At 41.8% G+C, this 15,084-nt stretch overlaps 1 protein-coding gene across 1 annotated transcript in view; it reads right to left on the bottom strand.

Moving 5' to 3' along the window:
* The window catches only part of LOC139476111 (adenylyl cyclase-associated protein 1-like), a 97,081-nt gene that overhangs the window by 35,686 nt on the left and 46,311 nt on the right, over window positions 1–15,084 (bottom strand). The window contains exons 6-8 of the mRNA XM_071259372.1: window positions 13,303–13,392; window positions 12,579–12,664; window positions 11,782–11,887 (exon numbers count right to left, since the gene is read on the bottom strand). Coding sequence (XP_071115473.1) covers window positions 11,782–11,887; window positions 12,579–12,664; window positions 13,303–13,392 — 282 coding nt within the window. The remainder of the gene's footprint in view (window positions 1–11,781; window positions 11,888–12,578; window positions 12,665–13,302; window positions 13,393–15,084) is intronic.

The raw sequence follows: 15,084 nt of genomic DNA, 5'->3' as shown, positions 1-15,084 counted from the left end.
GAATCATGCTGGGGTGGGAAGAGAATCATGCTGGGGTGGGAGGAGAATCATGCTGGGGTGGGAGGAGAATCATGCTGGGGTGGGAGGGCAGGTGAAAAGCAGTGATGGTTGCAGTGTGTGGGAGGAGAATCATGCTGGGGTGGGAGGAGATGCTGGGGTGGGAGGAGAATCATGCTGGGGTGGGAGGAGAATCATGCTGGGGTGGGAGGAGAATCATGTTGGGGTGGGAGGAGAATCATGCTGGGGTGGGAGGAGAATCATGTTGGGGTGGGAGGAGAATCATGTTGGGGTGGGAGGAGAATCATGCTGGGGTGGGAGGAGAATCATGTTGGGGTGGGAGGAGAATCATGTTGGGGTGGGAGGAGAATCATGTTGGGGTGGGAGGGCAGGTGTGGAAAGCAGTGATGTTTTTTTTTTCATATGGTATGAATTTTTCAAGCTGCACAAACTTAGAGAACACATCAAGGCAATTTGCTGTGACTAGTGAAGTAACAAACACGATCCAGTCATCAAAAATGTGAGTTTTACAGGGTCAATCAGTAGGTTGAATATAAGTATCAAATGTAATAAGTGTGAAGAAACTAATGTGATTGAGTGAGTGAGTGAGATTTTCAAATGCTTTCAGCAAGACATTATCCGTGAACACCAAGAATGGGCTTCATACAATGTACTCATGTGGTAAGTAGAACCTAGGTCTTAGGCATGACTTAAATGATTGGACAAAGAGCTGACAAGAAAGCAAGAACTGGTATGTATACATTTCTTGCTCCTGCAGACAAAACAGCACTTTCCCTACTTCGTTCGAATCTGGTTATAGAATCAAAAAGCGATATAGGTATCAAAGCATGTTAAGATCTTATTTCCTGAAACCTTCCTATCTCACTAGATCTTTCTTAAAATCTTGGAGGTCTCTACCTTTTCCTCCTCTATTTTCTCGAGAAAAAAATAAATAAAGTTTTTCATTTCAAAGGGAACAAGCAGGCTTGCCTTAAAGAGTTTATACAGTTTATTTTCTCAGACGTGATAGCAGAAAGCTTGAGGATATATCCTTCATGAATAGAAACATCATTTGACACACTCTTTCTACCAAATCTGTACAATCAGGTATCAGCTCAGACATTTCGTAGGAGGAGTGAAACTGCATTCACCTATCCAAAGATATAAATATCAAGTGCCTATATATCAGTTAATCCTACGGAAATGACATATCATCTGCAAAATCCCATCAAGACACCCCTGTAGCCCAGTTTAATCTTAAAAAACATCTTTCTTCCTTAAGAGATGACATGAATAACACTTACCACAGATTGTTTACTGTCAATGACTTCAAGACTAGTTCCACATATTATCACGTCATTGTAACAGAAAATAAAAAAATAACAACAAAATATTTTTTCTAAACCATAACTAAAAAGGTACACCAAAATGTAATTTATAAAGAACAACGATATCTCACTTTTTCCAAAGAATGTATTTCAATCCACATTTAACACTGATAATGTAGCAGTAGCTGTGAGGAGCTCAATGATATGATATATATGTGTCACTGTTTATCAGCTCTGTTACAATTGATGCTGAGGAGTCTGGAGAGTGATGATGCGAGAAGATGTTACGTAGGGGACATGTCAGGCTGTGTGAGTGGGAACTAGATCCACTTGTTCACAAGCTAGTAGCTAGCTACGATTGATAACAACAGATCAACATCCCAATTATATCCTTAGCATGACGTGTGACAATTTTTTTTGTTATCAGATTTTCAAAATGGGTAACAGAAGGCGTAAGGAAACAGAAGCTGCCTGCTTGTGTCTTCAGGACATACTGCAATAACAGACAAATCCACAACTTGGGAGATGCATGATGGGAGAGGCATTGGGAGGGGGAGAAGAAGTTGAGGGGGAGGGAGGGGGAGACTAGCTGATGGAGGAGGACAGAGAGGAGAGGCAAGGAGAACCAGAGAGCCAGGCCTCTGCTACTCCTCCGAACAACTCTCTGTCACTCTTGTGTGATTGACACTCTGAAAATTAACACAAAAACTTGTACATGTCTGTCATTCTTTATGAGATAACCATAGCAACGTGATGTTTATAAACCAATAGCAAGCCTTGATAGATATCAAGACATTGGCGGAGTATGCCAAGTACAAAGACGTATGTTTATAGGACAAGAACGTAAGAGGAAAATGTTTATAATGGCATCAGATTTTATGTCATCAATTGCTTACATTTTCTAAGATGAATTGAAATAAAACTCTATTCCATACAAGAAATAACTATTTTGATAAGATTAACTGGATAATTTTCAAGACTTATTTTAACATTAAAGCAAATAACAAAGATGCCAATGAAACAGTTACAGGATAGATGTGTTTACAGGTGATGATTATCCTACTGCATCATTTATTGCAAAAAGTCCACCAAAATACTCCGCATATCATCTGTAAACCAATGTTTGGACATACAAGGCCAGTTCACGATCCTTTTTGGCTTTTTCTTTGTAGCAATTTTAAATTGATCATATTTTCTCTCAAAATTAAAAATATAATACCAACATTTCTCTTTAGTTAGAAGTTCAATGTGACATTTTTCCTTTTTCCCTCTTCAACAGTGTGAGTGAGTTGGGTTTAACATCGCTTTTAAAAGTATTCCAGTTATATCGCAGCGTGTCAGCTTAATGTGGGAGGAAAGCCCAAAGTGATGCAGGTCTCGGACCACTTCGGTGAAACCCACGAGCAAAGGTATGGTTCTGACAAACCTAGAAACATAATCGGGGCGAACGGGGATGTTTCTGGCATGCCCATGGGATGCAACTCTGCACAGTGCGTACAACTGGGCCACCTGTGCACCCCCTCCCCCCTCTTCAAGAATTATGTAAGTTAAAGAATTCAAATGAAGATCCTCTCATCCTAAACTGCGCGTAGTCCTATTATACATATGCAGGGTCACTTTTCAGAGTCTAACTTTCAGCAAAATAATATACTGATCTAAAGGCTGGAACATGAGAAAAACATTAAAAAAATAGGTCTTTTTAAAAATCTGTATGATGTCAAAACACTGATAAAGCACAACAAATCAACTAATGACCCCAATATTTTCCTTCAGCCTCTGCCTTTAAAAAAAATAAATAAATGCATTCAGCTGTTTTTTCCCCACCTAGCAAATGTTCATCTGTCAATCAAGAGGCACCTAGGTGAAAGGAAGCACAGACACTTGTTAACCCCAACAAAAAAAGTTCAACATAATGATTAATGGCCTACTACAGAATAGGAAAGGTTAATTGGTGTTATTGAAGAGAAATTAAAAGTTGAGTATATGCATCCCCTCTCAGACAGCTGTGAATTTCCATCTCAGCACCATCCATGATGCACTGGTTTGCGGCTAGTGCGTCTGCACCTGCCCCATAAACAGGCATTCAGTTAATGAACTTTAAGAAAACTTAAAGATGTGATGACCTCTTATTTATCAACATACTGAAGGCTTATGTTCCCATACTTATTGAAGGAAGGTCTATATCATTCCCCTCTTTAGGAACCAGGGTACCAGGCAGATTGAATATACAGTGTGAGAAATTACGAAGCAAACATCTGTAAGAATCCACCTTGAAAATTTATAGTATGCATCAATGATCCAAAGGGAAGTATCTTGGAGTTTCAACTATATAAAGCATCAGAGGGTCCTGTGTTCATTGAGCTACCTCAGTCATGACATACACTGCTCTATATGGAAGTAAAAGAGCAATGGTGGTTGTAATGCTAAAGTCACTTTATTGAACAGAGCCCTGCAACATCTGCACTAATCAGATTGACCAGCCGACAGATTCATGGACCAATTCATTCTATGTAGAGTTGAAAATAGAGCTGATGATGTCTCAGATATTTGCCATTTAACATGATGAACCATTCTCAGGTGGATCTGTCTATCTCCAGCTGCAGCTTCCTCAAAGAATAGCCAATTAAGCACATTCACTCATCAAATCTAATGAGGGCTGTATAACCTCCTGAATTCCCAATTTGAACGGAGCAGGAATTTCTTAAGCATGTCCATGTGTATGCTGACAGACAAGTGGCAAGATGAGTACACAACAGATGCTGGAGACATGATAACTGCCTGGATAGCATCCCTTCAGGACAGCCAGCGTGTCCTGGCAAGACTCATTGTGCCTGATAGAATCACACCTGACCCTCCTATACCACCTCGGACACTCACAGATTAGCCGTGGCATTACCTATGTCCCTTACCAAACTTACAGACTTATTTCAAGGGTTTAGGGGAAGGAGGCATTGAGGAAATTTCTAGTAGGCCCTGTATGCATGAGTTGGGGTAAATCCCACTTTGAACAGTATTTCTGTTATATCATTGCAGGAGTAGGCATGAGGGAGTGAGAAGAATCACAACCTTCACACAGTATTCCAGATCTGTTTACATATGGGGTCACTCTATTCTTGGACTTTAGTCTAAAGGGCAGTCATTATGGGTTATCAGTGAGTTTGATTTCACACAACAGAAGTACATCACAATGATTCTGCTGGAGACAAATGGCAGAAGGACATTGTCATGATATTATCAACATTGGATAGGACAGTTTGGTCATCAAAAAGATCTTCAGGACTATACAATGAACCAGTCTGAAGCGATGGCATTCTGGTGTGTATGTTTCCAAAGTTCACCACCCATGATAGAACCAACTTGTTAGTGAGGTGGGGTGCACATGTATAGTGACGTGTGCATGCGTGCGTGAACTAGTCCGGACTTATGCTGATTTTAGGTTACTACCCCACTAAGATACCATGCCCCAGATTTACATGAATACCCAACACAGACACAGTATACAGACTCCAAGCTGACCAGTCTTCGTTTAGCCCCTTAATGCCGAGCGCCAGAAGGCATAACAACAATTACCCTCTTTTAACGTCTATTGGTATGACACAGCTGGGGATCAAGCCCCGGACCTTTGCTCCCCGGGCTGCCGCTCTACCACTCGACCACGCTGGCGGTCTCGGAGTGTTGGTAAGCTAGCTATTTCAAACGCTGGCTATTGGGGACCAGTGTCGTGCCTGAAGTTGACTATACAGGGCGGTCTCGGAGTGTTGGTGAGCTAGCTATTGGGGACCAGTGTCGTGCCTGAAGTTGACTATACAGTCGTCATGTAGCATCCCAGCCATGTCTTGATGACACAAGGGGACATAATGTAGAAAAAAAATTCATAAAAATTCATAAAAACTGATAAATCCTGATTTATCCTTTTCCCACACTTTCAACAGTCCTATTTTTTGCATAATCGTGATACATAAGTAAATTATTACAGCATTAAAGATATATCTTTCGAAGACATCTACTTACCTCAATGCTGGTGAGATATGGATTGGGCTTAGGGAATTAACAATATGCTATGCTAGATTCTGATAGGCCAGCATACAATATCATCTTTCTTGTCAGATCTCCTTATTACACAGGGGGAAGCTTTATGATGATATGTGAACAAATATTGCAGAGGTCACGTTGAAGACATTTTCTTCATTCGGTGATCTTGGTGCTATCATATAATTTAATCCCTTGGATGGCAGAAACATAAAAAGAATTCACTATTTTGATTGCCTTAGAAATGCATGAGTGAGTAGTTAGGACTGGGTGCAGTAGCATCAGCAATGTCTCGCATATATGGCAAGTACGAAAACTGCCAAGTGGAGCTTGAGAGCCAAGGTGTCATCAAGGTGCAAACTTGGAACATGTTGCTTTATTAATGACACACTATCATGTATCCAGTCAAAGCATTGAGTCATCACCTTAAGTCACAGCCTTGAAATGCAACATTAAAAGGCTATAAAATTCATTCAGATTTACTTCATCCAATTCTGATGCCTTTCATAGCCTCATCCTCTTCACAGCTTGTATTTATTTATAATCTATGTCCTATCACCGCTTGAAAGAAAGAGACCAATCTTAAGATCAAGTTTGATAAAACAAAAACAAATATGTGATTTTCCTGTGATATATAATGTATGACTTTGAAGTTGAAAACCACAAAACGTGTTTGAGGCAATATTTTAGCTTTTCGAAAGTTACATTAAGCTATCTTCAAATGAAAGATGTATCTCTAAATATGAGGACCATTAGGCCTGTCGCAAGTCTGAACATGCACATAGTGAATATATGGATGTTAACTAGATCAAAATTGATGACAAAAATGAAAACAGTTTAAAAAATACTTAGCAAATAAACACATTGTCTTAATTACTGATGCTGATCCAAAACAGCTGTTTCTTCACAGTACAAGTTTCCCATATCTTGTGTTGGCCCCGTGAACTAGACAACTGTAGTACAGACAATGCTAATTACTGGAGAACCCATCACCCAACTGATGTCAAATACTGAGACCCTGATCTCCAGTAGCTTTAGGCTATACTTTAACCCACTCCTTCCCCAAACCAGTCTCACCCTCACCCCACCCCAACCCACCCAACTAGTGTCAAATACAGACCCTGATCTCCAGTAGTTGATGTAGGCGATACTTTAACCCACTCCTTCCCCAAACCAGTCTCACCCTCACCCCACCCCAACCCACCCAACTAGTGTCAAATACAGACCCTGATCTCCAGTAGTTGATGTAGGCGATACTTTAACCCACTCCTTCCCCAAACCAGTCTCACCCTCACCCCACCCCAACCCACCCCACTAGTGTCAAATACAGACCCTGATCTCCAGTAGTTGATGTAGGCGATACTTTAACCCACTCCTTCCCCAAACCAGTCTCACCCTCACCCCACCCCAACCCACCCAACTAGTGTCAAATACAGACCCTGATCTCCAGTAGTTGTTGTAGGCGATACTTTAATCCCCTCTTCCCCTAAACCTAAACCAGTCTCACCCTCACCCCACCCCAACCCACCCAACTAGTGTCAAATACAGACCCTGATCTCCAGTAGTTGTTGTAGGCGATACTTTAATCCCCTCTTCCCCTAAACCTAAACCAGTCTCACCCTCACCCCACCCCAACCCACCCAACTAGTGTCAAATACAGACCCTGATCTCCAGTAGTTGTTGTAGGCGATACTTTAATCCCCTCTTCCCCTAACCAGTCTCACCCTCACCCCACCTCACCCCACCCCACTAGTGTCAAATACAGACCCTGATCTCCAGTAGTTGTTGTAGGCGATACTTTAATCCCGTCCTTCCCCAAACAAGTCTCACCCACACCCCACCCCACTAGTGTCAAATACAGACCCTGATCTCCAGTAGTTGTTGTAGGCGATACTTTAACACCCTCCTTCCCCAAACCAGTCTCACCCTCACCCCACCCCAACCCACCCAACTAGTGTCAAATACAGACCCTGATCTCCAGTAGTTGTTGTAGGCGATACTTTAACCCCCCCTCCTTCCCCAAACCAGTCTCACCCTCATCCCACCTCACCCCACCCTCACTGTCAACCTTCTCCACTGGTTGTACAGCACTTCTATAAATCAGTGTTATTAATTTGCCATTTATTGTGGCATCTCCATTTCATTTTCGGAAGTAGTATTAACATTGATGTTTATTGTTGGATATTAGAGCACATCTTGTTGACCATATGTGTTTGCTTATAGCATCAAAGCTCATGCCACGGACCAGTTGTTGGTGCTAACCTACTTATAATGTAGGCATGTGAGTAACGCCTACATACTTCTTTATTGCTTTCATTAATGATGGATCACAAGACATATTATTTGTAGCTCATCAAAGGATCAGAAATAAAAGCTTAAAGAAACTTCCATGACATGTATTAACCTCAGCAGTAAATAACATGGGCAACACATGTTGTATGTGTGTACTTGATTGTTGGATACTGAATTTGGGTTAGAACCGAAAATAAAGAATATGGAAAGTGCTCTCATGGAAAAAACAGAAGTTTATCTCAAACTGGAATCTTGTTAACCTTTTGCATGGAGGTTCAAGAGTAATGAAGAAAACACTGTGGCATGCCTTGTGGAATTGTTTGAGTACAAAGTCTGTTCAGTGATGAGATGATGCTGTGGCACCTCTGTCTCTGATCCTGTGACGGAAGGAACACTTTGTCAGACGTACACTTCAGGTGGGCCACTGTTATCTCAGGCAGACATTGTGCTGCGGACGTGTTCTTGAAGGAAATCACACACAATTCACTCACTCAAAATCCAAACTCTCATTATCATACAAAATGACAGTTTGTGCAGGAGTGTTTGGAAACGGTGTTGCTTGGCAATTAGCCCTGCCATCAGCAGCACCAGCTTCATGGCAGGGGACACCAAGATAAGGGTGCTATAGGTGGGAGTGAATGAGTCAGTGAGTATGGTTTCATGTCAATGTTCTCAATGTTCCAGAATCATCATGGCAGGAGACAACAGAAATGGGCTTCAAAAATTGTACCCATTTGGGGAATTGGCCCCTCATCTATGGTGTGATGAACAAAAGTGTTTACAACTAGGCTGAGGTTAGTGTTTGAGGTGAGTGAGTGTTTGAGGAGAGTGTTTGAGGAGAGTGTTTGAGGAGAGCGTTTGAGGTGAGTGTTTGAGGAGAGTGTTTGAGGAGAGTGAGGAGAGTGTTTGAGGAGTGTTTGAGGAGAGTGTTTGAGGAGTGTTTGAGGTGAGTGAGTGTTTGAGGTGAGTGTTTGAGGTGAGTGTTTCAGGAGTGTTTGAGGAGAGTGTTTGAGGAGAGTGTTTGAGGAGAGTGTATGAGGTGAGTGTTTGAGGTGAGTGTTTGATGTGAGTGTTTGAGGAGAGTGTTTGAGGAGAGTGTTTGAGGTGAGTGTTTGAGGAGAGTGTTTGAGGTGAGTGAGTGTTTGAGGTGAGTGTTTGAGGAGTGTTTGAGATGAGTGAGTGTTTGAGGATTATTTGAGGTGAGTGTTTGAGGAGAGTGTTTGAGGTGAGTGTTTGAGGTGAGTGTTTCAGGAGTGTTTGAGGTGAGTGTTTGAGGAGAGTGTTTGAGGTGAGTGTTTGAGGTGAGTGTTTCAGGAATGTGTGAGGTGAGTGTTTGAGGTGAGTGTTTGAGGAGAGTGTTTGAGGAGAGTGTGTGTTTGAGGTGAGTGTGTGAGGTGAAAGTTTGAGGTGAGTGTTTCAGGAATGTGTGAGGTGAGTGTTTGAGGTGAGTGTTTGAGGAGAGTGTTTGAGGAGAGTGTGTGTTTGAGGTGAGTGTGTGAGGTGAGTGTTTGAGGAGTGTTTGAGGTGAGTGTTTGAGGAGAGTGTTTGAGGAGAGTGTTTGAGGTGAGTGAGGTGAGTGTTTGAGGAGTGTCTGAGGAGAGTGTTTGAGGAGTGTTTGAGGAGAGTGTTTGAGGAGAGTGTTTGAGGTGAGTGAGGTGAGTGTTTGAGGAGTGTCTGAGGAGAGTGTTTGAGGAGTGTTTGAGGAGAGTGTTTGAGGTGAGTGTTTGAGGAGAGTGTTGAGGAGTGTTTGAGGTGAGTGAGTGTTTGAGGAGAGTGTTTGTGGAGAGTGTTTGAGGAGAGTGTTTGAGGTGAGTGTTTGAGGAGAGTGTTCAAGGTGAGTGTTCGAGGAGAGCATTTGAGGTGAGTGTTTGAGGAGAGTGCTTGAGGTGAGTGAGTGTTTGAGGTGAGTTTTTTTAGGAGAGTGTTTGAAGAGAGTGTTTGAGGTGAGTTTATGAAGAGAGTGTTTGAGGTGAGTGTGGCTTTATGAGACAATGAGTGAGTGAATAAGAGAAAAAGAAGGAGTCTGTAAGCAAAGGAGAAGATCAGTCCCTCCTGCAAGTGTTCAGTATTTGATGTCAATGTGGATCAGACAACAAGTCACTGTCACTCATGGACTCCTATCACCAGTAAACAGCACTAAGACACTGTCATTCATGGCCTTCTATCACCAGTAAACAGCACTAAGTCCCTGTCACTCATGGCCTTCTATCACCAGTAAACAGCACTAAGACACTGTCATTCATGGCCTTCTATCACCAGTAAACAGCACTAAGACACTGTCATTCATGGCCTTCTATCACCAGTAAACAGCACTAGGTCACTGTCACTCATGGCCTCCTATCACCAGTAAACAGCACTAAGTCACTGTCACTCATGGCCTCCTATCACCAGTAAACAGCACTGAGTCACTTGAGGCACCGCCCTCCCCATCTCACCTGGAAGGAGGACAGTAACTGCAGGTGTTACAAGAACTGACAGGTGGAATCACTTGTACATTGTCACATTTCATTCTTACCAGTACAGGCCATCTATAGGCTGCGGCACATGGCATTTAATGGCTGCCAAATTACAATATGAGTAGATATGGAAGATAAAGCTTTTAGCAAAATTTACTGGTTGGGCAGAAGCCAAGCATGGCTGCCATTCACATATTAAACATCCATCTTGTGTGATGTATTTGAAAGTGTTGCATGCATTACTGATACTTTAATGTCTATCTTGGACAGAAAGCCTGTCAGATAGAGCAAGTTCGTCTATATATATAGCCTCTATACTGCCAACAAGGGTTCAAATGCCTGTGACATTCAAACAGACTTTAAAACACTGGTGCTTAGACATGGCATCATGCAACTAGATCCAAACATTGCCGCTGAATGGAATCATTTAAGCTGTCAGACGTCAAAATATGTTTATAAATCTATAATTTCTTCTGACTTTTACGGGATATTGCTGCTGTACGAGGACTGAACCGCCTGTTACGAGATACTGCTGAAGTACAAGGTCTGAACAGCTGGTAACTAGATACTGCTGAAGTACAAAGTCTGAACAGCTGGTTACTAGATACTGCTGAAGTACAAGGTCTGAACAGCTGGTAACTAGATACTGCTGCAGTACAAGGTCTGAACCACCTGTTACTAGATACTGCTGAAGTACAAGGTCTGAACAGCTGGTAACTAGATACTGCTGAAGTACAAAGTCTGAACAGCTGGTAACTAGATACTGCTGAAGTACAAGGTCTGAACAGCTGGTAACTAGATACTGCTGAAGTACAAAGTCTGAACAGCTGGTAACTAGATACTGCTGAAGTACAAGGTCTGAACAGCTGGTAACTAGATACTGCTGAAGTACAAGGTCTGAACAGCTGGTAACTAGATACTGCTGCAGTACAAGGTCTGAACAGCTGGTAACTAGATACTGCTGAAGTACAAGGTCTGAACAGCTGGTAACTAGATACTGCTGCAGTACAAAGTCTGAACAGCTGGTAACTAGATACTGCTGAAGTACAAGGTCTGAACAGCTGGTAACTAGATACTGCTGCAGTACAAGGTCTGAACAGCTGGTAACTAGATACTGCTGAAGTACAAGGTCTGAACAGCTGGTAACTAGATACTGCTGCAGTACAAAGTCTGAACAGCTGGTAACTAGATACTGCTGAAGTACAAGGTCTGAACAGCTAGTAACTAGATACTGCTGAAGTACAAGGTCTGAACAGCTGGTAACTAGATACTGCTGCAGTACAAGGTCTGAACAGCTGGTAACTAGATACTGCTGCAGTACAAAGTCTGAACAGCTGGTTACTAGATACTGCTGCAGTACAAAGTCTGAACAGCTGGTAACTAGATACTGCTGCAGTACAAGGTCTGAACAGCTGGTTACTAGATACAGCTGAAGTACAAGGTCTGAACAGCTGGTTACTAGATACTGCTGCAGTACAAGGTCTGAACAGCTGGTTACTAGATACTGCTGTATAAAAGATGTTGTGTTAAATATGTCAAATGTCTGTGTGTATCAGGTGTAGAAATGCAGAAGAATGAGTCAACTCCTGATTATGAAACATCCTTTGTGGACTATCATACTAGCCAGTAAATTTTGGCAGCATCTCCTATGTCTAGTGGTATATGAAGCGAGGACTGACCTGTGGGTTCCAGGCTGTGCCTGTGGTATGGAACTGCTTGATGTAAGCCTGCAGCTCAGCCAAAGTCTTGTTCCACGACCTTATCCACTCCACATGCTGCGGATCCCTACACAACCAAGGGAAACAATTAGCCATATAGCCAAAGCAATGTGAATCATGCTAAAAAACGTTTATGATTTGGCTGTCAGAAATGTTTAACTTTGACAGCATATGTTGCCATTACTTAGGCAAGTAATAGAAACTTGTTTCTGAACATAAATTGTTACTGCCACAAATCAGCAAGAAGAATAAGCCTAAAAACTGTCCCAATCATCACACTGGTCTTATTTTACCAGTAGATTATAATTACTTTACCATGAAAATACAGATCACCTTTCACTTTTTCAAGTAGGAAAGTCACATTGTACAAGTGTCTCTTCTATAAATCCCAAAACCGAACGTTACTGACAATCGATAATACCGTATTCGACGGAACAAGCGCCCCGCTCTAATAAGCGCCCACAGTGATATTTGCTAATATATTGGCTAGTGAACAATCCCAATCAGCATCCCTTCTGATTGATGAATGTACACAAGACTTATTTATTCATGCATAATCGCACTCGGTTGTTATATCACCCTCAATTATGGAGCAATTAAATTCTTGAAAAATATATGTCGTTTGTAAACATTTCAGGTTGTTAGCATAAACCACAAAATTTATGATCTTTCAACTCAAAATAATATTCTACTAAGCGCCCCCTATTTCTAATTTTGAGAGCGCCCTGGGCGCTTATTATGTTGAATACGGTACTCACTTTTCCTTGAACTCCTTCAGCACCCTGTTCCCATAGAACATCCCAGAATCGGCTAACTCCTTGACATAGGGGCCTGGCTTGGGCGACTGAAACACAAACATCATATGGTTAATTGGCCTTTTTCCCCCAACACTGACAGCAAAACTCACGCATAACTAAGCTTTATGTAAATAAGCAAGTCGCTGATAACATGAACAACAATCCACTCAGTCAGGGCACACATTGTGACCACCCAATCATCGTCAAAGTGACTGAGTGAGTGATCGAGTGAGCTTACAGCAATATTCCAGCAATAACATAGCAAGGGTGTGCTTCACACATCGTACTGGTGTTGGGAATCAAACAGAGGTTTTCGCAAACAAGCAAATGATACCCCACTGGCCACCCTTGTTTAAATAGGCTTTCACAGCAAGTACCGGGTTAATCAGGTATTCTTGGAACCCGTGGAGGTTAATGATACGGTTAAAACATATGTTTAAATAGTTTACTTTCAGTCCATGTAAAATGAACAAATAATGCGTGAATCTAATCAGATATTATTTCATGATAAAGTATGCAGCAGGAATATGCTCATGTATCAATAGATGTGAGAACCACATTTCTCCAATAATTTTCTTCTGAAAAAACTAAAAACAAATTTCACATAATTTCTTGTAAATCAGTTTCTTAGATAACAGTATATGTAAAGAGAGTGAGCAATTGCAGTCTACGTCAGAAAACTCACCACAGTCACCCATCCTAATGCAGGAACACACTCGCTGATGGTGGACAAGTGGTTGAAGAAGGGACTTTTTCGGTTCTTCTCGCGGAAATCCTAAAATAAACAAGAAAATGTTGTGAATAATATTCATAATAAAGAAATATGATTTTGGTATGGTTTGCTGTTTTACGCCGCACTCAGCAATATTCCAGCTATATGAGGGCGGTCTGTAAATAAAAGAGTCTGGACCAGACAATACAGTGATTTACATCATGAACATCGATCCACGCAATTGGGATGGATGACATGCATCAACCAAGTCAGCGAGCCTGACGACCCGATCCCGTTTGTTGCCTCTTACGACAGGCAAAGTCGCCTTTTAAGGCAAGCATGGGTGAAGACCTCTTCTACCCCGGCATCTGCACGGGTCTAAAGAAATATGAAGGGGTGGGGGAAAAGAGAGAGAGGGGGGGGGGGGGGGGGGGGGGGGGGGGGGGTGTGTGTGTGTGAAGAGTCTGACAAACGAGATATTTATTAGGAGCCAATCATGACAATATATTTTATGCTTAGTAGTACATCATGACAAAACCTCAAGAGTGAGTGAGTGAGTGAGTGAGTGAGTGAGAGGGATAGGACTTCCATCTTAGCACAAATACAAACAACCTTTGTCCAAGGTTAAACCCATCAACTACTTCAGGATGGCATATCTTTCATACTAACAACCTATAAACCAAAATAAATCACCATATCACCATACACATAACGAAAAACATGAATCTCACTGTTTTAAATAAAAATAACATTCAAAGATAGAAACCTACAAGGCTTCAAGTTGATGTATCTCGCACAAAGATAACACTTCCTGCCTCCAGCAGAACAAAGCCAGGCAAGTCAGCACCGACAATCAACAATATATATTACCACATCATTGTTTGGGATAAGGTCACACTTTTCTTATCAGTCTGTCAAAATATGTGCAATTTACTGTTACCTAACTGTTACTTTGAAGAGCAATCTCTCTAGCAGAGACCTAACCATGCATGGAGGGAGTTGTATTCAACATTTGATGATGAACCTGCACACCGCTTGACATTTCAAACGTACACCAACTCTGTAATGGTTGGCATTCCGTCAAACTGCCTGTATGTGTAACACCTACTCAACACCATCCCAACACCATCCCAACACCAGGGGTCTGTGGTTAATAATTACAGTCAGTATCACTCTGCAGCAAACCCAGTCGGGAAGATCAGTTTCAAAACGTGGGGTCGGGAGTTGAACTTCGTACAAACTGACACACTAATGGTAGTTTATTTCATCAGGATATGTCTTCAGATCTAAACTGGGTAGCCATTGATGTTTATTACAAAATAAAACACCCCAAAAAAGGATATCAATAAGCCATGTTTCGATCCTCTAGTTTGTACTTCCCTTTGTGAAGCAGCCCGCAACACCCAGTTTCTTATGTGGGTCGGACTCAGTTTACGTTGTAAATTGTAACAGAGACTCGGAGAAACTGTTAGAAGGCTTACAACAACAAAACAATGACTGTTGTGAAAAATTATCCTGAATTTCAGACTGACATGAAAATGTGGTACCGGCTGATTTACGGTACTTTAAATGGAATTTTCTTCAAATCTTTTCAAATTATTGCAACAATGGTTGAAAGTATATCAAGCTAATGCTCTTGTTCAACTGTTTTTTTCGCAAAATGTTGAGAAGGGTTAGCCTGGTGTTTAATGTCTTCAAGCAACTGACTGGCGATATCTGGAACCCTGTGGATCCATAGCTTATTTGCTTGAGTAT

This window comes from Haliotis cracherodii, unplaced genomic scaffold, assembly GCF_022045235.1.
Source record: "Haliotis cracherodii isolate W230 unplaced genomic scaffold, xgHalCrac1.p SCAF_1, whole genome shotgun sequence".
Lineage (NCBI taxonomy): Eukaryota > Metazoa > Mollusca > Gastropoda > Lepetellida > Haliotidae > Haliotis > Haliotis cracherodii.
Note: the sequence above shows the minus strand (reverse complement) of the source record. Positions and strands in the feature narration are given on the sequence as shown.